At 41.4% G+C, this 22,215-nt stretch overlaps 4 protein-coding genes across 8 annotated transcripts in view; 2 read left to right on the top strand and 2 right to left on the bottom strand.

The window, feature by feature from the left end:
• PIH1D2 (PIH1 domain containing 2) overlaps nucleotides 1–796 on the bottom strand; it is a 6,161-nt gene extending 5,365 nt beyond the window's left edge. The window contains exon 1 of the mRNA XM_007464646.1: nucleotides 609–796. The gene's annotated coding sequence lies outside the window, so the exon portion shown is untranslated. The remainder of the gene's footprint in view (nucleotides 1–608) is intronic.
• Nucleotides 797–888: 92 nt separating this feature from the next.
• NKAPD1 (NKAP domain containing 1) lies at nucleotides 889–10,389 on the top strand. 4 transcript variants are annotated; one of them, XM_007464643.1, is made up of 6 exons: nucleotides 889–1,548; nucleotides 2,180–2,256; nucleotides 4,266–4,366; nucleotides 5,890–6,039; nucleotides 6,912–6,965; nucleotides 7,702–10,389. In XM_007464643.1, exons 2-6 carry the CDS (start codon nucleotides 2,188–2,190, stop codon nucleotides 8,204–8,206), a joined length of 879 nt encoding a protein of 292 aa, XP_007464705.1. In that variant the 5' UTR covers nucleotides 889–1,548; nucleotides 2,180–2,187; the 3' UTR covers nucleotides 8,207–10,389. The 4 variants fall into 4 exon arrangements, with proteins under 4 accessions (XP_007464705.1, XP_007464703.1, XP_007464704.1 ...); XM_007464641.1 differs by having other exon boundaries at nucleotides 7,699–10,389; XM_007464642.1 differs by having other exon boundaries at nucleotides 895–1,001; nucleotides 7,699–10,389.
• TIMM8B (translocase of inner mitochondrial membrane 8 homolog B) lies at nucleotides 10,040–12,336 on the bottom strand. The gene is made up of 2 exons (XM_007464645.1): nucleotides 12,186–12,336; nucleotides 10,040–10,704 (listed from the first exon to the last, which is right to left on the bottom strand). The coding sequence occupies exons 1-2, from the start codon at nucleotides 12,267–12,269 to the stop codon at nucleotides 10,537–10,539; spliced, it is 252 nt and encodes an 83-aa protein (XP_007464707.1). The 5' UTR covers nucleotides 12,270–12,336; the 3' UTR covers nucleotides 10,040–10,536.
• Nucleotides 12,337–12,423: 87 nt separating this feature from the next.
• The window catches only part of SDHD (succinate dehydrogenase complex subunit D), an 11,208-nt gene continuing 1,416 nt past the window's right edge, over nucleotides 12,424–22,215 (top strand). The window contains exons 1-3 of one of the 2 annotated variants that reach the window (XM_007464639.1): nucleotides 12,424–12,505; nucleotides 15,065–15,181; nucleotides 17,920–18,064. In XM_007464639.1, coding sequence (XP_007464701.1) covers nucleotides 12,454–12,505; nucleotides 15,065–15,181; nucleotides 17,920–18,064 — 314 coding nt within the window. In that variant the 5' untranslated portion in view covers nucleotides 12,424–12,453. The remainder of the gene's footprint in view (nucleotides 12,506–15,064; nucleotides 15,182–17,919; nucleotides 18,065–22,215) is intronic. The other variant, XM_007464640.1, reaches the window with a different exon arrangement.

Below are 22,215 nucleotides of genomic sequence, written 5' to 3'. Positions count from 1 at the left end.
CCTTTCCCTACATTCTCAAGATATTCTCTCAGATAATAAGGCCTTACCTCTGCCTAGACCCTCACAAGCCCTGAGAGGACAGAACAGTCATTTAAAGTCTGTATTTCCTGGGATTTTCTTGTTCCAACACCCGGGTATTGGCTGACTGGGGCCTATCCAGTTCCTGATTTTGTGTGGGTCGAGGGCCACATGAGACTTCCTCAATCCTCAGCATAGTTTAGGAGTTAAAAGCATGGACTCTGCAGCCAGAATGCCTAGATTCCAGTCTTAGCTCTATCACTTACTAGCTGTGTGATCTTGAGAAATTAATTTACATATGTGCCTCAGTTTATTCTCCTCGAAATGAAGACGATAATACCTATCTCATAGGGTTATCGTGAGGATTAAGTAAGGCTGGAGAGAGAGGCTGGAGAGAGAGGCTGGAACACTTGGTAAGCATTATATGAGAATAATATTCTACCACTTGAATAACCTCCCTCCCTCAATGAAGAAGTGTCCCACAGCAACCACAGAGTGAGGAAAAGAGAAGGTTTGGGTTCTCCAAATACTACTTTAGGGTTAGACTAAATGGGAAATTTAATCATCTTTCCAGAGGCCGGCGAACCCACCTCTTCTCTCGGTTTCTTGACAAAACGCGACGCCAGTTACCAGGGTAACCAGACTGGTACAACATCTAATTGAGTCCGGAAAGCTCCAGGAAGAAAGGTCTTTTTACATCCAGTTCCGGAAGCTTCTGCTGGTGCTGGGCTTGCTTTTCGGCTGAGCCCGACCCACTTCTTTTCCAGGAAGGTGCCCGCCTCCCTTTCTACACCTGTCGACTTCTAGAGGGTCCTGGAAACCCTCCTGTGGGAGTCTCTGGGACTCCTGTTGGAGTCTCTGGGACTCCTGTTGGTGGGAAGAATTTCTCAAGAGCACGACTTCCGGCCTGGAAGGGAAGTCGGCACCCTCTTCTCTCAGACCGCTTCCTCCCCACCCCCCGCCACGCGAGGCTGCGGCGCACGGTATGGGTGTGTTTGTGTGTGTTTGTGTGGGGAGGGCGTTTGGAGGGAAGGTTACCGGGAGCTCCGTGGCCGCTGGGGGGCAGGGGTCCCGGTGACGAAGATGGGGGTATTTTCTCTGTCTTCCACTTGGAAGCCCCAACCCCCCCTTCAGCCACTCTAGATACATCTTGGGGCCCAGTCGAGGGTCGTACCCATCCAAAGTGCCCCCATCCATTTTGGGGAGCGAAACCCACCCCCCGGGTCCATCCCAGAGGAGCGTGAGCGGGGAATGCCCCAGCCAACCAGGCCGTCCGGATTCCGCGCCGGAGCAGCCTCCGGCCTCAGTCCGGAGAGATATTTGCCTGTCGGCCTGGGCTGAGGGAAAGGCGGCCGTGGCCTGGGCCACGGGTGAGGGCGGAATAACCGGTGGGAAGGCTGCGTTTTCACGAAGGACTCGGGTGAAGCTGCAGAGCTGCCTTTGCTTGGCTTCTGGGTCGGAGGAGATCTTGTAATGGAGTGGTTCTTCGTCTCACACTAGCAAGATGCCTGATTTCCCCAGGATCGAGGGGTGAGTGAGCGTTGGAGTGGTGCACAAAGCCCCTGCTGGCTACACACGTGAATATCCCTGTCATCTTTTTTTTTTGGAGGCTTCTGTACAAAATAGAACATAAAATTCTCTTGAATGAAGAAATTTAGGGCATCTCTGCATCTAATGTTTTTAGGCGTCAGTTTTTTTTTTACTGTTGACATTTGTGGCCCTGACACTCTCAAATCTAGGTGTTTAATTGCAAACTAATTTTGGGATTCGGGAGTTGATTTCTAGTCTGAACCATGTTTGCCTTGGACTATGTGGCCTGAGGCAAGTTATGGCTTTAATGGAATTTCATCTACAAAATAGGAATGAAGATACTTGCCTCATAAAACATAGTTATTTTGAGGATTAAATAAAATGGGTCTCTTGAAAGCACTTAATTTGGTGCAGTTTCAAAGAACTCTAATGAACATTATCTCCTTTTATCCTCACAGTAGTGTGGTCGGGTGTTTTCCCCTTTTAATGGTGAAGGAAAAACTATTCCTCAGGACCTCTGACTTCTGGTTCAGTGATCTTTCCTTTATCTCATGCTTCATTATAACATAGTAATAAAAGATAAGGTAATAAAATAAATTATTCTTAAATGTTACTTATTGATTCATTTCAGATCGAAGAATGTCCCGAGTTCCCTTGGGGAAAGTCCTCCTGAGGAACGTCATCCGGCACACAGATGCTCACAATAAGGTGAGAGGTACAACTTAGTTATTCCACATGCTTAATGAGGGCATACAGTGTGCTAGGAATTATTTTGATACAGTTAGAAGAGACAAAGATAAATAAAATAATGAGAATATAGTTTGATAAGTATTGTAATGCAGACATACACAAAGTCCTTTTATGCACTGAGGAAGGAATAATGAAATCTGCCTTGGGGAATTAGGAAAGGCTTCACATAATGGGTGTTATTTGAACTAGTTCTTGATGAACAGGATCAAGTTTACCAAGTGTAAAAGATCATTCAGGACAGAGGGAACATTATGTACTAGTGTATGGCAAGGAACATGAAGCATTTGGGGCAAGAAATTGTATGCATCCAGAAAGTAGAGAATGTGGGAGGTAGTGGCAGAGGATGAGGCCCAAATGGTAAATTGAGTTGGATTGTGATGCTTGGAGATTAGACTTTTTCCTGTAGGCAATAAAGAAACCATCAAATTTTTTTTTTTTTTTTTGTGGTACGCGGGCCTCTCACTGTTGTGGCCTCTCCCGTTGTGGACCACAGGCTCTGGACGCACAGGCTCAGCGGCCATGGCTCACGGGCCCAGCTGCTCTGCGCATGTGGGATCTTCCCAGACCGGGGCACAAACCCATGTCCCCTGCATCGGCAGGCGGACTCTCAACCACTGCGCCACCAGGGAAGCCGGCCATCAGATATTTTTAAGCAGGGTTTGACATGATTGTATTTGTATTTTAGAAAGATGACATGTTAGCTGGGTAGGGGATAGATCAGATGGGTTGAAACAGCAGAGGGACCAGTTAGGAGGCAGTTGCAGTGTTCCAGGTAAGAGATGATGAGTGGTTCACGTGAAAACAGTGACAGGGATAAAGATGCAGAATTTAGGCAGTAAAGTTCAAAGAACTTGATGATTGATTGGATAATAGTGATAATTATGGAATCAAATATAACCACCTTGTGTGACTGGGTGAATGATGATGGTGCCATTAATTGAGTTAGGGAACTAAAGAAAAGAAACAAGTGTGATGGGAAAGGTAATTAGTTTGGTTTTGAACATCTTGATGGTGAAATGCTTATAGGATGTCCAAATAGGTCGCAATTCAGTCTTGGAGAAAAGTTGAGGCTGGATATAAAGATTTGGGGATTACTGATATAGGAAATGATAGAGGTCACGAGAGTAGATGAGGTCACCTACGAGAGCACCCTTGTTTGGTTTTCTTTGGTGAACTGTACGACTAGTTTGACCACAAATGTTATTATTGTCATATCACCTGATGTTCTCATTGCGAGTGAGGGTATAACTGTTACCTAAGCAGCCTCTGCAATTGCATAAACCACCCCAGTTGGATGGTGAGCTTAGATTTGAAAGCAGTGGCTAAAAAAGATAAATCTAGGACAGATTTAACAAAATATTACAGGAGGACTTAGAAATAAAATTTATTGTTCTTTGTGCAGCTATACTCTGCCTTTCAGGAAATTCTCTAACAGTTCCCATGCTGTTTGTTTTGTTTTGCTTTGTTTTTAACAAAAATTATTATGTGTGAAAAGAGACTTAGCCTAGAAAGTTTCAAGACCTGTCCTTACTAGCTTTTTGACTTTGGTAAAAATCTCTGAGCTTTTGTTTCTTCTCAGTAAAATATAATAATGGTACCTGCTTTGCTTTCCTCATAAGATTGCTTAAAGTTCAATAGAGAGATGATATAGTTAAAATCATAAAGCATTTTAGAAACATAAGGGATTATCATTTGCTAATTGCAGCATAATTGCTTAGTTAATAAGGTGATAAGTGTGTCTATGCAGGGGTGAAAAAGCTCTTTTGTTGCTGCAGAATTCTACATATTTGAGATTTACTAGATTGGATTGTTTAATCACTCTAGAGAAACCAGAATTTGTTTCCCAGGTTCCTGATCAAAACTCAGTTTGTAATCCAGTAATTAGTGCAGACCGTATTTTCAGTTACTTTTCGGTGATGTAACGTGTTATTTTTAGTAACTTATTTCTTTCCTTTTAAAAAATCCAGATTCAGGAGGAATCAGATATGTGGAAAATAAGAGAGCTGGAGAAACAGATGGAAGATGCGTACCGGGGGACGAAAAGGAAAATGTTACCCAGCAGTTCAAGGTGAAGTTGCGACTCTGAGAACCAAAATAATTCTCATCTTATTCAGAATCATCAACTTTTGTTTAAAAACATTATGGTATGCTAAAGATAGATGAATTCAGTTCTGTGAGTCCTTAAGCCTTTCCTCTTCAATAAATCTAGACCCAATCATAAAGGTAATGGCCCCACTCTTTGCACTTATTTGCAATGGAGAACTTAAAAATTCTGCCTTGAACAATTGTAAACATTAAGGATTCTGTGGATTCTGACCTTAACTGATGGCTTTTAAATTAAGATTTTTCTATAGGTATCTTATGGTCACTTAGCTGATCATTCACACCTTTCCCCTATTAGTCTTTCATTCTCTCTCAGCCTTTTCTTTGCCCCATCTTCTTACTATCTTAGTCACACAACCTTTCACATTACTTTCTTAATAATTTGAGTGTGGATATGAAGGATTATGCAGGCTTAGTTGTCTTACCTGTGGAGGTGTAGGAATGTCTGAGTATTGGGAACATCTCCTGGGTCTCATATGCCTGTTAGTATAGATCTGTGTGTATGAAAAATGATTATAAAGTAATAATGCTGATTTCTAAAACCACACGGGGAAATAGTTAATAGTGAGATATTTAAGTAGAGTGTGCCTGTGCAGTGTGTGGACTTTGGAGTGTGATTGGCTGTGTGTAATGGCTTTTGACAAGAAAGTATTCAGGGTATCCATGGTAAAGAAGGCAGAGTCTTAACATAAATACCTTGTCAGTCTGTTTTCTCTCTGAAAATGGTTCTTTGAGAATTTGGAAGTACTTAGTGCAGATGATGATTTGTTTTGTATTGGTTATTCAGTTACAAGCAGCATTTCCAGGAACAAAATATTGTTCTTTTGGAGTGGACTATTAATGCCTGTCATAATGAATAAGTCTTTAAAACATAATCTCTTTAGGGGCAGGTTTCTGATTGTCTCATTTGCCATTATAGTCCCAGCAGCTAGAACAGTGCCTGGCAGGCACATAGGAGGTCCTCAAATATTTTTGATAACCAATTAACTGGCTTAATGACTAGTTAGTGGATATTGTAAGTACAGGCTAAGTCAGTGGTTCTCAACTGTTTATCCACCCCAACTTACTCATGGGTTACACCTTGCTCCCACTGTTACTCTGACTTAACTACAGGAGGTTGCTGGTGTTCAGGGAAGGGAGTGTATTTCAGAATCTCTAGGGCAGTTTGAAATGTCCCCAGCTGTGATTATGCTCTGCTTCCTTCTTTGAGGATCAGTGAGTGAGGTACAGCATGCCACAGTCGAAAAGTCATTTCGTCTATACTCTGCAATAGGACGGGTAGTGATGATCATATTTTCATTGAACACCTAACTGTACAAATTAATAGAGAGGAACAGATCATGTTAAAAAAAAGTATTCTTTTAACATTAAGTATCAGGTTGTTTTGGTCTCCCCTTATCTTGTTCAGTGAGTTTTGTGCATGATATTCCATAAAATAACCTCACAGATTGCTTCTCTATCTAAAAGTTCTTCTGTTTTCTCTTATAGCCGGATGCGTAGTGATGGTTTTGATGAAGAAAGTCAAAGAGACTATTGGAGGCCAAAGAATGAAATTTCTGGGGCACTGGATGATGATTTTCTTAAGGCTAAATCCTGGAACAAGAAGTTACATGATTATGAAGCTAACATGCCAGACAGGTTTGTGACTAAATTCCTGTGACCATTAATGGTATTTGGCCTGAGAATGTGTACTTTTAAAAATTAATTATCTCTGCAAAAGCTTATACAGAAATGTTCATAGCATATTTATTCATAATGGCCAAAAAAGTGGAAACCCAAATGTCTGTCAACTGATAAATGGATAAAAAAATGTGGTATATGGGATGTTAATAGAATGTTATTTGGCAGTAAAAATAAAGTACTGATACATGCTACAACATGTATGAACCTTGAAAACATTATGCTGCGTGAGAAAAGCAGACACAAAAGGTCACTCATGATGATTCTATAGAGATAGAAAGAAGATTAGTGATTGCCATGGGCTACGGGAGATGGAGGAATGGAGCGACTGCTAATGGATTGTTTCTTTTGGGGGTGATGAAAATGTTCTGAAATTAGTGGTGATGGTGGCACAACTCTGAAAATACTAAAAGCCACTGAAATGTACACTTTAAAAGGGTGAATTTTATGGTATATGAATTATATCTCAATAAAGTTGTTACTTAAAAAAAGTTGTCCCAAGGTAGACAGCATTATGTTATGAAGTGTTTTTGGAGAAGTACTTCACAGCTGAAGAGTAGAATATAAAAGTCCCTTAGTGTTTCTTAAGAAAGAAAATGTCAAGTTTTCTTACAAATGGACAAAGGAATCCTTTGTGTCTGAAATGAGCGTTCAGTACAGAAAATGTAACCAAGTTACCGAGCTATAAATGTGGTGTTGGCTCTACCATATCTTTTTTCTTGGTTCTGTGTGTCTCTGTATATGTACACTCCTAAGTCTAATTTGTCTTTAATTGTTAAGAAATGTATGCATTGCTTTAACAATACATGTAATAAAATGTTATTTTACAGATGGGGTCACAGTGGATATAAAGAGTTATACCCTGAAGAATTTGAAACAGACAGGTAAGGCAAGTACACTTACTGAAAAAAAGTTAGAAAGTAAGATTAGTACACAGTCTGAATTATAAATTGAGTTCTTAATTTTTTTTAAAGAGTGGATATATGTATATGTATAAATGATTTACAAACTCACTTTAGTATTTATTTATTTAGGCTGCACTGGGTCTTAGTTGAGGCAGGTGGGATCTTCGTTGCGGCATGTTTAGTTGCAGCAAGCAGACTCTTAGTTGCAGCTTGCGGACTTCTTAGTTGCAGCATGTGGACTTCTTAGTTGCAGCATGCATGTGGGATCCAGTTCCCCAACCAGGGACTGAACCCGGGCCCCCTGCATTGGGAGCTCGGAGTCTTACCCACTGGACCACCAGGGAAGTCCCGAGTTAATAATTTTTATAAAGTATACAACATTTGCCATTAAAAATGTAACCAGAGAAATAATAGATTTAGTTGAGAGATGATTGGTATTTTGCCTTTCCCTGATATTTGGCATTATCTACAGCATGTAGGTTTTTTTATATATAGTGTTCCATACAGTAACTCAGTATGGCAGATTAGAATTTTTATCTTCATTTTAAAGATGAGGAAACAAAAACTCAGTGATAAAGTCTCATAGTAACATTATATCAGTTTTGATTTAAAATTCAGATGTTAACCCCAACTTCCCATCTAGAAAGCAGAATATAAAAATTATATAAATATACTTATTTTCTATAGTAAAGCAATTTTTCTTTTTTATTAGTAGTGATCAGCAAGATATTACCAATGGGAAGAAAACATCTCCCCAGGTAAAGTCATCTACCCATGAATCTCACAAACACAAGAAGTCAAAGAAATCCCACAAAAAAAAGCAGAAAAAAAAGTCACACAAAAAACAGAAGAAAAGCAAAAAGGAAGCCACAGATATAACAGCAGATTCCTCAAGTGAGTTCTCAGAAGAAACGGGGGCTTCTAGTACCAGGAAAAGGAAACAACCACATAAGCGCAAGAAAAAATCCAGGAAAAAATCTCTCAAGAAATCTGCTTTATTCTTAGAGGCAGAGTGTGACACTTCCCAGTCAGATGATTCTGCATCCAGCAGTTCTGAGGAAAGTGAGGAAAGAGACACTAAGAAAACCAAAAGGAAAAAGAGAGATAAAAAAGCCCACATCCCTGTAGTTAACAGTGAAATACAGGAGAGGACAAACAAACGCACAAATTGGAAAGTGGCTACAGATGAAAGGTCTGCCGAGAGTTCAGAGGATGACTAAATGAGAAAGAAACATGTTTCCTGCATGACTTTGGATATTTACAGCTCTTACACCTTGGGGATTTGCCAGTGACTCTATTGCTCAGCACAGGGGGCCTGAGGTCAGAGCTGTCCTGTGCCATCTATATACATTCTGACAGACTTCTTGTCTTCTCTTTTGGCCTGTTAAACTTGATCCTCTTATTGTTAATAGGGAGTCGGTTATTTTGTTATGAAGGTTTCTTGAAGAGATTATTTTTTTGTGATTAATCACATTTAGCGTAGAGTGCATATGCAGCAAATTAAAGGACCCAGAAAGCTGAATCCAGTAATGACCTGGGTATACCAATTGGAATGTTGAATTTGGGGAAAGCAAGGGCTGGGGTCAAGAGATGGATTGGAACTAGTGCTGTATACAATGGTATGATAAGGGAACATCGGGTTGCTCTTGTCTGTTTACATAGTAGGTGCCACAACTTGACTTTTTTTGTCTTTAGTGTTGGTGCTTTGATCTTTCTGTATTTTGACCCCACAGGTGTGGTCCAGTTTACTTGATGAGGAAATGAACATAAGAACAAACATTTTCCATTCATGATAACATCCATAGACAGCTGTTATTGGGAGACTACGAGTTTTTGACAAATTTCCCTGTTGGACAGGGTCTGTGGCTATACTCAGTATACCCCTAAACATGGTAATTGGATAGTAAAAGGTTTTCTAGTTCCATTGTTTATTGCTTAAATGCACTTGTGTACAGAATTATTTCTTCAGTTCTCTTAGATAAGTCCTCAACCAAATGAGGAAGAATTAGGCATTAGTTGTGCTAATGGTGCTCTGAACAGGATTCAGGGCTGCAACAGCTATTTAAGTGTTGTCTTCCTTGTTCATTTCTTAATCTGTTAATGAACTTTAGATTTTTCCTGAAACTAGGTTGAATCAGTTCCAAAATGAAATAGGCTTCTCAGGGACATATCCATTTCTTCCTAGTCTGCCTTTGGATTAAAGCACCAAGCAGAGACCTTGTTATTTCCCTTTGCTATATACTGTGATCCCTACTATGTTAATTCTTAAGAAACCAAAATATCACTGGAAGAAGGCTGGCAGAACACATGAATTATTCATTAAGGCAGATCAAGTGACATTGTTTTTTCTTGGTCGTCACTTCATGGGTGAAGTAAAGCTTGAAGGCGCAGACTTTTGGTCTTGGTCTGCCATTCATTGGTTATGAGGTCCAGAGCAGGTAAGTCAACCTCCCCGGCCTTACTTTCCCTATGTGTAATACAGAAATACTTCATGGTAGCATGACTGTACAACACCAGCAATAGACTATAACAACATTCCATGAGGTGGTAATATTTTGTAGTTCTTAACTATTAAATTTGTTCTCTTTACAGAACAGATTTCTAATAAAATGCTTAGTCATAAAATACATGGTTGGCCAGAGGTTCCCTATCCCTTGATTATAAGCAGGTGCTACTTTTTGGGATATTTATTTGAAATATTAATACTTTGGTACTCAATTGTTGATGTCCCATGGTGTATATTTTTACCTTTGGGATTATTAGTGGCCCAAGCAGGGAGGAATAGTCTATATAATTACTACCTCTTAACCTAACGCCATTGTTTTGTTCTTGGAGCAAGTGAAATCTTCGTGGGAAGGAGTTTTCTACATGGATTTTTTTTTTTTTTAGCATTGTTTCTGTGCTATTAAAGTACTGATTCTAAGCACAGACTCAGGAAGATGGGCCATTGGAACAAGGCTTCTCCAGGAAGTTGGTTCTGTTTGGGTCTTGACCTTCCCTTCCTCTCATACTACCAGGCCTCTTCCCAATGAATACACATTTTGCCTGTTCTGTTTTTTGCCATGTTTACCTTTTCTTGGTCCTGTATAAGCAATAAAGCTGTTTTCTGTTCTTCACCTTTCTCAACCCCAATTCTCTTCTATGCCTTAGGGTAAGGCTTTGATGGTTCTTCCAGCCCCCTTAAATATGGCTTAGGGTGGCTCTTCAAAACCTAAGATCTCTCATTTGCACTACTGGCCTTGGAACATATTTGTTTCTAATGTTCCTGCCAATCAGAGATCTATATATTAAACCCTAAAATAGATTAAAAAAAAAAAAGTTGGAGAATTCACATTTATTGAATAATTGTTGTGATACAAGATGGAATTTCTGAATTCCCAATAAATAAATTTCACTTTTTGAACATTTGATCTCTTACTTTTTAGCACCAACAGGCTTGGTAACAGCCTGAAGTTAACCTGACAGTGGGTTGACAACCTTCCCCTGCTGGCCCTTCAACCTGCTTAATAATAAGTCCTTTGCTTCTTCAGTCATTCTCCCACAGGATGGCCTACTGCCCTCCCTTCTGTACAATCTGGGCAAACCGACTGGTGATAGCAAGAGTAGTGTCAATGAAGCGGTCCACACAGCTAGAGAGACAATTTTCAGTGCGAGAGTCTAGGCGATTCCCTGGCTTCTCCACACATTTATCCCAACATAACTCCATGAAGTGATGCACCTAAGAAGAAAGAAAAATAGTAACCACTTGGGGTCTGCAGACAGGCCTAACTCTATGAATTTTCATATTTCCTTCCCATTTTTCTAATTTTCTGTCACCTGACTAAACTATTCTTTGACTCTCTCTCCTCTCTTCTAATTTGTCACCAATATGGCCCAACTCCTCATCCCTACATTGAAACAATCCTTTTATTCTCTCCTTTTCTATTTTTCTTAGTAATTAAAAAAATATGTACTTTCCATCAAGTCACCCTAATGCATCAGTTTCTCTCTTAGCCACTGAGGGCACTCCCTTATTTAACACCCAACCCATCTGTTTCAATGAGGTCCACACACAGTATACTCAACTTGACTCAATACTCCTCCCTAAAGATTTTTCCACAGTTTAAATTATTACCTCCTTGAGAGCACTGCCTATTATTTTCTTATGTCACTTCCTTAATCAGATAGAAAATCTCAGGCAAGATTAATACCTTCTTTTATATTTCCAAACTAGCACCAGTGTAAGCTGGGAGGCTATGGTACCAATTAATTACCCCAAACCACTGCACTCATCTCATTCTAAACCTATTCTTAAGTAGTTCTTAACCTTTTTGGGGTCATGGACATATCTAAGAGTCCGATGAAGGTTACGGGCCCAATCTACAGAAAAATGCACACACAGGCACAGAAAATGTGGGCACTTTCATAATGTTCTGCACCGAAAGATTTCTAACCAGGGTTCTTGCTACTTATATTCAGCGAACTCTCCCCTTCCCACCCCCACCCCCCTCCTCCCAACACGGCGGAATAACCATTTACCAAGGGCTTAACTATTTTGGGAGGCTGGGTACTAAGCAGTCAATCCTTTCTGCGGTCCTAAAAGATGACTATCACCTCCGTTTAAGAGGCACGGTTAAGTAATTAGGTTTAGGGTTAGTCATGCAGCTAGAAAGGGGCAACGCCGAGGTTGGAACCATGCTCCAAAACTCTTGTTCTAAACTAACAGTCTAGACCGACTACTTCAGAGCCCACCTTTATCCAATAATGCTCTACTGGTCTATCGTTTTCCAATACATTATTGCATATGATCCTCGATATCCAGTGAGGCAGCGGGCGACTGCGAAACCAAGATTTATAGTGGACGGGCGTTTTGTCTAGGGACACGTGACACCTGTAAGGGGCAGAGGCAAGCTTAGAACCGGAATCTTCCGAATGCCAGCCCAGAGAGCTCACCGCCAAGCTAGGCTCCCGTGCCTTTGTGTCGTCCGAGCCTTTCTTCGCTTTACACCTTCTCTTTCCCCCCACTATAGGCTTGCTTAGAGGGTACCTGAGCACTACGGGTCACCAGCGGCATGAGTGACTCGTTTCTTTTGTGAGCAGAACCGGGCGCAGCAGGCACGGAGCATAGGGCGGCCGCACCGCCACCGTTCAGAGCTCCGCGGGTGCCCGAAACCTGTACTTCACCCTCTTTTCTCTTCACACTGGTCCCTGTCCCCGCACCTGTGCAGTGAACTGCGCCTTCTGCTGTTCCGCCGCCACCAGGCGCTGCAACTCCGCTTCATCCGCCTCACCCAGCTCCGCCATTGCCTGCGTCGAGCTCGGGACCTTCCGACGAGCTCTGTGCGCATGTGCGGCGGGACCGAGCCAACTCCGACTTCCGGTTCACCCGGCGTTTTCCTTTTCCTCGTTTTCTTTCGTCGTTGCGGGGTGGATGTTGTCATATGACTGCTTCCGGGTTGCTGGATGACCTTGAGTCTTCCCGAGCGACATGGCGACTCTCTGGAGGCTGAGTGTCCTCTGCGGTGCTGGAGGTGGGCGAGGTGAGGATCCTGGCAGCCGGAGGTGCTTAGCACAACCTCCAGCCGGGGAAGGGAATGCGGTGAGACCTTTTGAGCGGGGGTGGGGTGGGGTGGGGCGGGGGTGTCCCTCCTCCTTCCCTTTGGCAGCTCTGGCTCCTGCCGAAACCACAGCATCACCAGCGTTGCCTGCGGTCCCAGATGTTTACCCGAGGGCATATCTCCCCTGCTCTGGGCTGACGTGGTGATGGGGTAACTTGAAAGTTATAGTCTTGTAGAGGCTATTCACATGAGTTCCCTTTTTCTCTCCATTCGCTGTTTTTAGAGTGCTCCCTCCCTGAATCGCAAGAGTGTCAGGGTCAAAGTCCCAATCTACGTCTTGCCTATTTCCCTTGGAGTTCAGTTCGATAATTATAGAAGTGGGCATTTGTGTTATACCAGGCACTGTAGTATGGTTGGGTTACAAATGTGAAAAAACAGCTCCAGACCTCAAAGAATTTTTGTTTTTGTAGAGAAAACACATATAAGCATAATGTAACATAAAGTGAAAACTGTGCAGTAAGTAAATTGTATGCCAGTCCAGAGGAAGAATATATTAGCTATGTGTTTTGGAAGGATCACCCTGTCTGGGTTCTTGAAGGAGGTGTGCTTGATTTGAGTGTTGAGGGTAAGGAAGGCCACAGGAAGAAGGGCATTACAGTTAGGGCTACTGGGATGAGCAAAAGAATGATGAAAGTGTAGAAACTGCTTGTTATGAAAGAAAACAAAACAAATCAGATATTAGAGTTTGAAGCTGAAGATGAGGAATGAGATGGTTCTGGAAAGGTGAACTGAAATCAAATCACAGAAGAACTTGTCTTGATTTGGAGTATGCATTTTACTTCGTGTGAAGGGGAGCCCTTGAAAGGTTTGACATAGATTTGCAGTTTACATTGACCACTTTGGTAACAATGTGGTAGATGGCCATCATGGGAAATGGGACAGGCTAAGACATAAGTCAGGGAGATGAGTTGAGACACTGTTGTAGCCGTGTTGGCAAGGATGGTGAGGTCCTGAACTTGGAAAGTTGTACATAAGAGAAGATTGTCTCAGGAAATGTTAGGAGATACATCAGTGTGATTTGGCATTTGACTGAATTTAGAGGGAACGTCCTACATGACTTCCAGATCTCTGGGTAAAGTGAAAGAGTGGCTGGGATGTCATTAAATAAAGTGGTAAGCATGTAGATGGGAGGCAAGTTTAAATGAGAAAGTGAGTTGAAGGGTGATTTTAGTTTTTGCCATGGTAAGTTTGAGGACCATGTTGGGTATCTCAGGGGAGAGGCCTTCTAGGCACTTAAACTTCTGAAAATCTGGAGAGATATCAGGCCTGGGGATACAGAGCTGGGTTTCATCAGCTTAAAGGCACTAGAAGTTGAGTGGACAAAATGTCTAGGGGTGGGCATAGGAAGCAAGGAGAGCAATGGGCAGATGATGGAATCCTGGGCAAACATTTAAGAGCGACTGCAGAGGAGAGGATCAAAAGGAGAAGTAGAAGAGAGTTCTTTCAGAGAAGAGAACGGAGGAGAGGCCACCAGTGCCACGTGATGCAGAAAGCCCAATAAGATGAAGACTCAACAGTGTCTGTTGGATGTGGTCACAGGAGACCATTGGTGACTTACTAAAGCAGCTTTGGTGGGGATAAAGACGAGTTTCAGAGTTGAAGAATAATAAGGAAATGAGGAAGTTGAGGTGATTTAGACAACACTTTAAAGAAGCATGTTTGGAAAGTGAAGAAAGGGAGCAGGGGAAGAGTGCATGGGCATTCGAGGACATAGGATCAAGGGAAGGGTTAATTATATTACATCAGTTGAGGGAAAATGGTCAATAGGAAGGAAGGAGAGGTTAAAGATACAGGAGAGAAATTACGTTTTATTGAGTGCTTATAACATTCTGGGAATTATGCTGAGCATTTTACATATATTTTAAAATTTTCAACAGTATTATGAAGTAAATACCAGTATTTTCATTTTACAAAAGAGAGGACATTGACTCTTGGAGAGTCTATTTTACTTAATTGCTCATCGTCTCACAGCAGCATTGGTAGGGTTGGGTGTACCTAGGTCTGCCTATTTTTAAACCAAGAGACAAGATCTAAAAGAGGACAGAAAGGGATGGGTTCAAGAGTGCAAGCAGAGAAATTGATCTTGAAAAGGAAGATGGTATTTCCCAAACTAGATTGAATTCCCTGAAGACAAAGACTTTGTCTTTTATCTCTCTTGCTCTAGTGGAGAGCATAATCTTGCATGTATTAAATGTTTGTTGGATGAATAGATGAATACATGGGAGAAGGAGCTATAAGTTATTTTTTTAAATTAGTCAAAGTGAAGCCCTTTTATGTAAGTGTTCATTGATTTTTCAGTATTTCCATGGCTACTTAGTCTAATCTCATAGCAACCCAGTGAAATAGATGCTATCCTCATTTTACAGATGAGTTGGTCATTCCCTGTTTGGGGTTAAATCGCTTGCCTATGGTCATTTAGAAAGTCTGTCAATCTTGTTAAAGGAGAGGTGCTTATGATCCCCCTTATATCTCTTTCCTTAGCTCTCTTCCTCCGAACCCCAGTGGTCAGACCGGCTCATGTCTCAGCATTTCTCCAGGACCGATCAACCCCAGGATGGTGTGGAATACAGCACATTCACCTGTCACCCAGCCACCATTGTATGTCCATCTTCATCTGGGCTGATTATCATGCCTTTGGCAGGACTTGCTGTCTCTGAGAGGAACAATTGTGTCCAACTCTGTCGAATGAAGACCTACCCTACACCTGGGCACACAATGCTAGCATGGTTGAATCATACCATTTACACTCATATAGAAACTTCTGGTCTAAGTCTTCGTAAATTTTTAAATTGTTTAAAAAGAAAATAGTTCTGTAGGAAGAGTCTGTTCAATATAGTTTAGTTACTTTTATTTATGTAGCTAATGGAGAGGAGCCAGATCCAAATAATTTGGAATAGTAGACAGTTATAAAAATCATGCATATTTATAGCTGTAATTGACATGCTTATTTTTATTTAGGTTGATATTAAAATCATGGCATTTCTTGGATAAATACTGTTTAGGTATTAAATCTTAGAAATTCTGTAGGTGAATAACAAGTTAACTATATTTGCATTTTTAAAGTCTAGAAAGATCAGTATTTTACAGAGAAGACTTCTTTTGATTCTTAAGTCTACCAGTTATAATTGCATCTGAGTTATGCGTAATTAGGCAAGTATAGTTTTCCTGCTTTTTAGAATTATGTTATCTTTGAAAAGTTTTTGTTTCTGAACTTTGTTCAGTTAGATTTAGCAGAGTGGTTTTAACTTGGGGTGCATGGGACTAAAGGAAGGTTCCCCAAAGTTGTATACACAGTCTTTATTTTTAAAATTTATTTATTTATTTATTTATTTATTTATGGCTGCATTGGGTCTTCTTTGCTGCACACAGGCTTTCTCTAGTTGTGGCGAGCAGGGGCTAGTCTTCATTGTGGTGTGCGGTCTTCTCATTGAGGTGGCTTCTCTTGTTGTGGAGCACGGGCTCTAGGCACGTGGGCTCAGTAGTTGTGGCTTGTGGCTCTAGAGCGCATGCTCAGTAGTTATGGCGCCCAGGCTTAGTTGCTCTGCAGCATGTGGGATCTTCCTGGACCAGGGCTCAAATCCGTGTCACCTGCATTGGCAGGCAGATTCTTAACCACTGCGCCACCAGGGAAGTCCCTACACAGTTTTGTTTTTTTTTTTAATTTTTTGGCCACGCTGTGCAGCATGTGGGATCTTAGTTCCCTGACCACGGATCAAACCTGCACCCGCTGCATTGGGAGCACAGAGTCTTAAGCACTGGACTGCCAGGGAAGTCCCCCTACACAGTTTTTAATGTGTGTATCTATGTGCGTTTTTCCAGGAAGTAGCTCCATCCTTTTATTAGATTCCCAATGGGGTGTGTAACCAAAAAAAGGTAGAGGCTCTCAAAGAGATGTTTAAAGCCCATTTTATTTTCACTTGTTTAAAAGAAGTTTTCAGGGACTTCCCTGGTGGTCCAGTGGTTAGGAATCCATCTGCCAGTGCAGGGGATACGGGTTCGAGCCCTGGTCCAGGAAGATCCCGTATGCCGCGGAACAGCTGAGCCTGTGAGCCACAACTGCTGAAGCCTGTGCACCTAGAGCCCGTGCTCCGCAACAAGAGAAACCACCACAGTATGAAGCCTGCACACCGCAACGAAGAGTGGTCCCTGCTCACCGCAACTTGGATGAGAGGGCCTGTGCACAGCAATGAAAACCCAATGTAGCCAAAAATAAATAAATAAAAATAAATAAATTTATAAAAAAAATAAAAGAAGTTTTCACGTTCCAAATCTATTTTTGGCTATTTTTAAGTAACGGAACAGAAGAAGAACCATGATCCTAAAAGTTGACATTAGAACTTTGCTTCTATCTATCTATTTATTTTTGGCTCTGTTGGGTCTTCGTTGCTGCGGGCGGGCTTTCTCTAGTTGCGGCGAGCAGGGGCTACTCTTCGTTGCGGTGCGCGGGCTTCTCATCGCGGTGGCTTCTTTTGTTGTGGAGCACAGGCTCTAGGCACGCGGGCTTCAGTAGTTGTGGCTCACGGACTATAGAGTGAAGGCTCAGTAGTTGTGGCACATGGGCTTCGTTTCTCCTCGGCATGTGGGATCTTCCCAGACCAGGGCTCGAACCCGTGTCTCCTGCATTGGCAGGTAGATTTTTTTTTTCTTTTTCGGTACGTGGGCCTCTCATTGTTGTGGCCTCTCCTGTTGCGGAGCGCAGGCTCAGCGGCTCCGCGGCATGTGGGATCCTCCCGGACTGGGGCATGAACCCATGTCTCCTGCATCAGCAGGCGGACTCTCAACCACTGCACCACCAGGGAAGCCCCTGGCAGGCAGATTTTTAATGACTGCGCCACCGGGGAAGCCCGAGAACTTTGCTTCTCTTTGAGTTGGCTGGTTTAATTTTCTTTTGGGAGGATTTTAAATATTACTTTACTTACTTTAATATTACTTTACTTACAATATTACTTTACTTTTGATTAGGTGTAAACAAAAGAGTGATGCTTTAAAGGAATTCCATAGGTGTCACCAACTTATATTCATAGGGTGTCTGTCTGTTACACTGAAGTCCAAGATTGGTAATTCTGCAAAGATATTTTGTCCATCTTCTTGCCTATAAGCAAACTGGATCTGTCTTCTAATTAATATATATAGGTGTTGAGATACCCTGTGCTGAAAGACTTCAAAGAAAGGAGATTGCATCTCTCACTTACCTTTATCTTACCCTGTTTATGCTCAGAGTTAAGTCTTCCATGCATTCTGTTTGCCATTATGTCAGTTTGGGTTATTTTGTGGCAAATATTGAGATGTGTGTTTCCCCCTGCAACTCTTATGTATCTCGTCCTTCCTTTCTACAGCTGGTTCCAAGGCTGCATCTCTCCACTGGACTGGTGAGAGGGTTGTCAGTGTTTTGCTTCTGGGCCTAATTCCAGCTGCTTATTTGAATCCTTGCTCTGCGGTGGACTACTCTCTGGCTGCAGCCCTCACTCTTCATAGTCACTGGCAAGTACAGCAGTCCTTTCAGTATTACCTTGTCTGCTCAATTTGTTTGCTGTGAGCTTGTCTCACTATTGCATATGAGGGAGAAGTTGGTTGAGATACTGAAGATCTGAAGAGAACCTTAAAACATATGTAAACTATTTATATGCCCAGATTTATGTATCCACATGCCTATTTTATGTCTTCACTTTCATATCTGTACGAATTTTGAACACAGCATGTCATAAAACTGGGTTCCTGATCTTCCCCAGATCTCTTCCTCCAGTATTCTTGCCCATTTGAATTAATGACATTTCCATTCTTCTGTTTGTTCAAGCCCCAAACCTGGTCATCATGCTTGATTCCAGAAGTAGTCTCCTAACTGGTCTCCTGTCTGTTCTCAACACAGCAGCCCCTGTGATCCTGTTAAAATATTAAGACAGGTCCAGACACTCCACGAAACCCTTCATTGTCTCCTAATCTTACTTAAACTAAAAGGCAGAGTTCTTACAGTGATCTACAGACTCTATATGGTCTTGCCCCCTCCTTCTTTCCTCATTTTCAACGATTCTCTGCCACATTCACACTGGCTTCCTTGCTAATTCTTGAACACACCTGGGTCACTCCAGGCCTCAGGGCTTTACTCTTACTGTTCCTTCTACTTGAAACTTTTCCTAGTTATGTACGTGGCTTGTTGCCTCATTTCCTTCACATCTTAAATGTTACCTTCTCAATGAAGCCATCTCTAACGACTTACTCAAAATTGCAGTGTCTCTCCCAACATTCCTTATCCCTCTCCCCGTCTTTATTGTCTCAGTAGCACTTATTTCATTCTAATATACTTTATCATCTGTTTATTATCTCGTATATTTCTTGTCTCCCCTCACGAGAATGAAAGCACAGATACAGAAAATCTTAAGAATCAAATCTATGGCTTAGTGAATTATTAAAACAGTAATACCCCCCAGGTCAAGAAATAGACCTTTGCCACCTACTGCAGGAGCCTCTTCCTTGTGTTTTATCTCAGTCATAATGGTTCAACATCCCCCCACCAGAAACAATTTTATCCTGATTTTTTTAGCACTCGTTTTCTTACATTTCATCATAGTTTTATCACTCAAATGTGCATCACTAGACACTATAGTTCAGCTTTGCCCTTTTTAAAAAAAGAAATGTAATATGAGTTTTGACTGTTTTTATGTTGTTGTATCTTTAGTGCCTAGGGCAGTATCTCACACATAGCACTAAGTAAATATTTGTTGAATGGATGAATTTCCAGTTTTTATTTATTTTACCCAGTGTAGTTTGTTAGACTTTCTAAGTTAATGAACCTTCTAGAAAGTTTGTTAATAACAATTGGGTTCCTTAAGTTGTCCATTTTATGTTGTTTTGCAAGGACGATATGCTGTCATGGGTGGGGGAGGGTTTTTTTTGATTGTTAGAACTGAAAGCACTTGGGGGAGTATCTTAACCACCTCTATTGTTTTACAGTTGTAGAAACTAAACCCCAGGGAAGTTAAGTAACTTGTCAGAATCATTTTCTAGCTAGTATTAAAGGTGATTTTGCTTACCTAGTTTTCTAGGGTTGGTTAGAATTACCCTTAGACCTCTCACAATAAAAGATTCCAGTTGCATATGGAAATACTAGCTCACAGCTACAGTAGGATTTCTCTGATGTGTGTTTCTTGAAAGGAGATCCATCTAAATCGGTGAAAAATCAGAATAAGAGATAAATCTAAAGTCATATTTTTTTTTTTTGCCATGCTGTGTGGCATATGGGATCTTAGTTCCCCAACCAGGGATTGAACCCATGCCCCCTGAAGTGGAAGTGTGGAGTCTTAACCACTGGACCGCCAGGGAAGCCCTAAAGTCATACATTCTAAAAATTATGATTGACTTCTTCAATTACCTTACTGATTCTTCCTTTTTCACACATACACAGAAAAGACTTGAAAGAATTGTCTATAATTGTGCACTAGTTCCTTAGCATCCAATCTTTTTTTTTTTTTTGTGGTACACGGACCTCTCACTGTTGTGGCCTCTCCCATTGCGGAGCACAGGCTCCGGACGCACAGGCTCTGCGGCCATGGCTCATGGGCCTAGCCGCTCCGTGGCATGTGGGATCTTCCCGGACCGGGGCACGACCCCGTGTCCCCTGCATCAGCAGGCGGACTCTCAACCACTGCGCCACGAGGGAAGCCCAGCATCCCATCTTTTTTAACCCACATTAATTGGGCTTTTCATCCCAACTGTGTAACTGAAGTCATTCTTATCAAAATCACTAAAGACCTTCATTTTTTCCAAATCCAGTTGTCCATTCTCTGTCCTCCATTTGAAACTCAGCAGCATTCAACTTAATCGACCGTTCTCTCCTTAAGTAAATTTTCTTTGGCTTCCTAGATGCCATACTTACCTTGTTTTCTTCTACCTTACCAGCTGTACTTTCTCAGTCTCCTCTGTCAGCTCCTTTTCCTCTTGTCTGACCTCTGAATAATAAAGGTCTGACCTCCAGGCTCATTCTAGGCTTTCTTAAATTTCTCTGTCTACACACTTTTCCAAGGTGAGCTCAGATCAGACTTCTTTTCCTGAGCTGCAGACTTGTATTTCCAGTTGTCTGACTGACTTGTCTAATAGTCATCCCAAATTTAATATTGCCAAAAATCACTGTTCCCCCGCCCCTGGAATCTCTCTTGATTTCCCCTCAAAACCTCCTTCTCTCCTGTTCTTCCCTAATTCAATTAAATCTTGTTGTTCAAGCCAAAAATCCTGGGAGTCATTCTAGGTATTAGTTTTTGTCTTAACCCCACAACCAGTCTATCAGCTCGTGTTAGTTCTCTCCTCAGAACATAGTCTGAGCCAAGTTAAGCCAGCAGCCTTGCCTAGGCTACTCTGGCTGCTTCCTAACTAGTTTTCTATTTCAGTTCTTGCCACCCTTCTGCCCACACTGTCCTTTCACCACATATAGCCAGAGTGACCTTTTTAAAAGGTAAAATTACGTTTATCCAAAGAAGATATGCAAATGGAAAATAAACACATGAAAAAATGCTCAACATTGTTTGTTATTAGAGAAATGCAAATCAAAACCCTTACACTTTATACCACTTTACACTTTACACCGACTTTACACCTCATTGAGATACCACTTTACACCACTTTACACTTTACCAGGATGGCTGTAATCAAAAAGATGGATGATAATGAGTGTTGAGAAGTTGGAGTCCTCATATATCTCTGCTGGGAATGTAAAACGTTGCGGCTACCTTGGAAAACAGTTTGGCAGTTCTAACAAAAGTTATTATAACAAAGAGTTATAATATGAGTTAACAACAGAGAGTTGCTATATGACTTGACAATTTCACTTTTAGGTTTATACCTACCAAAATTGAAAACATATGTCCCCATGCACACAAAAACTTGTACAATAATGTTCATAGCAGTGTTATTATATAATAGCCAGAGGCGAAACAGTCCAGATGTCTCTTAATTGATGAATAGCTAAACAAAATGTGATATGTTTTTACAAAGGAATATTATTTGGCCATACAAAGACTAAAGTGCTGATCTGTGGTGCAACATGGCTGAACCTTGAAAATGTTATGCTGAGTGAAAGAAACTCAACACAAACGGCCGCATGATGTATGATTTCATTTATGAAAAGTGTCCCGAATTAGCAAATATGTAGAGACAGAAAACAAATTAGTGATTGGGTAATGGGCTAAAGGGTACAGGGTTTGTTTCTGATGAAAATGTTCTGGGATTAAGCAGTGATGGTGTTGCACAACTCTGTGTGAGTATACTAAAAGCCACAGAATTGTTAATTTTATGGTACGTGAATTATATCTCAATAGAATTGTTATTTAAAAAGTAAAATTAGGTCACTCCTTACTTAGGTCCCTGCCTCCTTAAAGCACAGCTGTGGTTTCCCGTTGTATTTCGAGTAAAATTCAAACTCCTTGTTATGACCTTCAAGGCCCTATGCGATCTGCCCTGCCTTCTGGTCTCCCTGTTCTCCAGCCACATAACCTTTTTACGATTCCTCAGAGATGCCAAGGTCATTGTTACTTTTGTTTGGGATGTTCTTCTCATTCAAGCCATCCTTTCTAAAATATTTCTTCATAGCACGTGTGTACTTTTTCTTTCTCTTCACTAAAATGTTTGTTCCATAAGGGCAGGAA

Source organism: Lipotes vexillifer, unplaced genomic scaffold (assembly GCF_000442215.2).
Source record: "Lipotes vexillifer unplaced genomic scaffold, Lipotes_vexillifer_v1.1 scaffold785, whole genome shotgun sequence".
Lineage (NCBI taxonomy): Eukaryota > Metazoa > Chordata > Mammalia > Artiodactyla > Lipotidae > Lipotes > Lipotes vexillifer.
The sequence above is the reverse complement of the archived record's forward strand: the minus strand, read 5'-3'. Positions and strand labels throughout refer to the sequence as shown.

Excerpts from the sequence above, each read along its gene's own strand:
- NKAPD1 (XM_007464641.1), top strand. The coding sequence starts at position 2,188 with ATGTCCCGAGTTCCCTTGGGGAAAGTCCTCCTGAGGAACGTCATCCGG. Across the intron at positions 4,367-5,889 it reads ATGTTACCCAGCAGTTCAAG|CCGGATGCGTAGTGATGGTT; the intron begins GTGAAGTTGCGA and ends TTTCTCTTATAG. Across the intron at positions 6,040-6,911 it reads GAAGCTAACATGCCAGACAG|ATGGGGTCACAGTGGATATA; the intron begins GTTTGTGACTAA and ends GTTATTTTACAG.
- TIMM8B (XM_007464645.1), bottom strand. The coding sequence starts at position 12,269 with ATGGCGGAGCTGGGTGAGGCGGATGAAGCGGAGTTGCAGCGCCTGGTG. Across the intron at positions 10,705-12,185 it reads AGGCGCAGTTCACTGCACAG|GTGCATCACTTCATGGAGTT; the intron begins GTGCGGGGACAG and ends CTTTCTTCTTAG.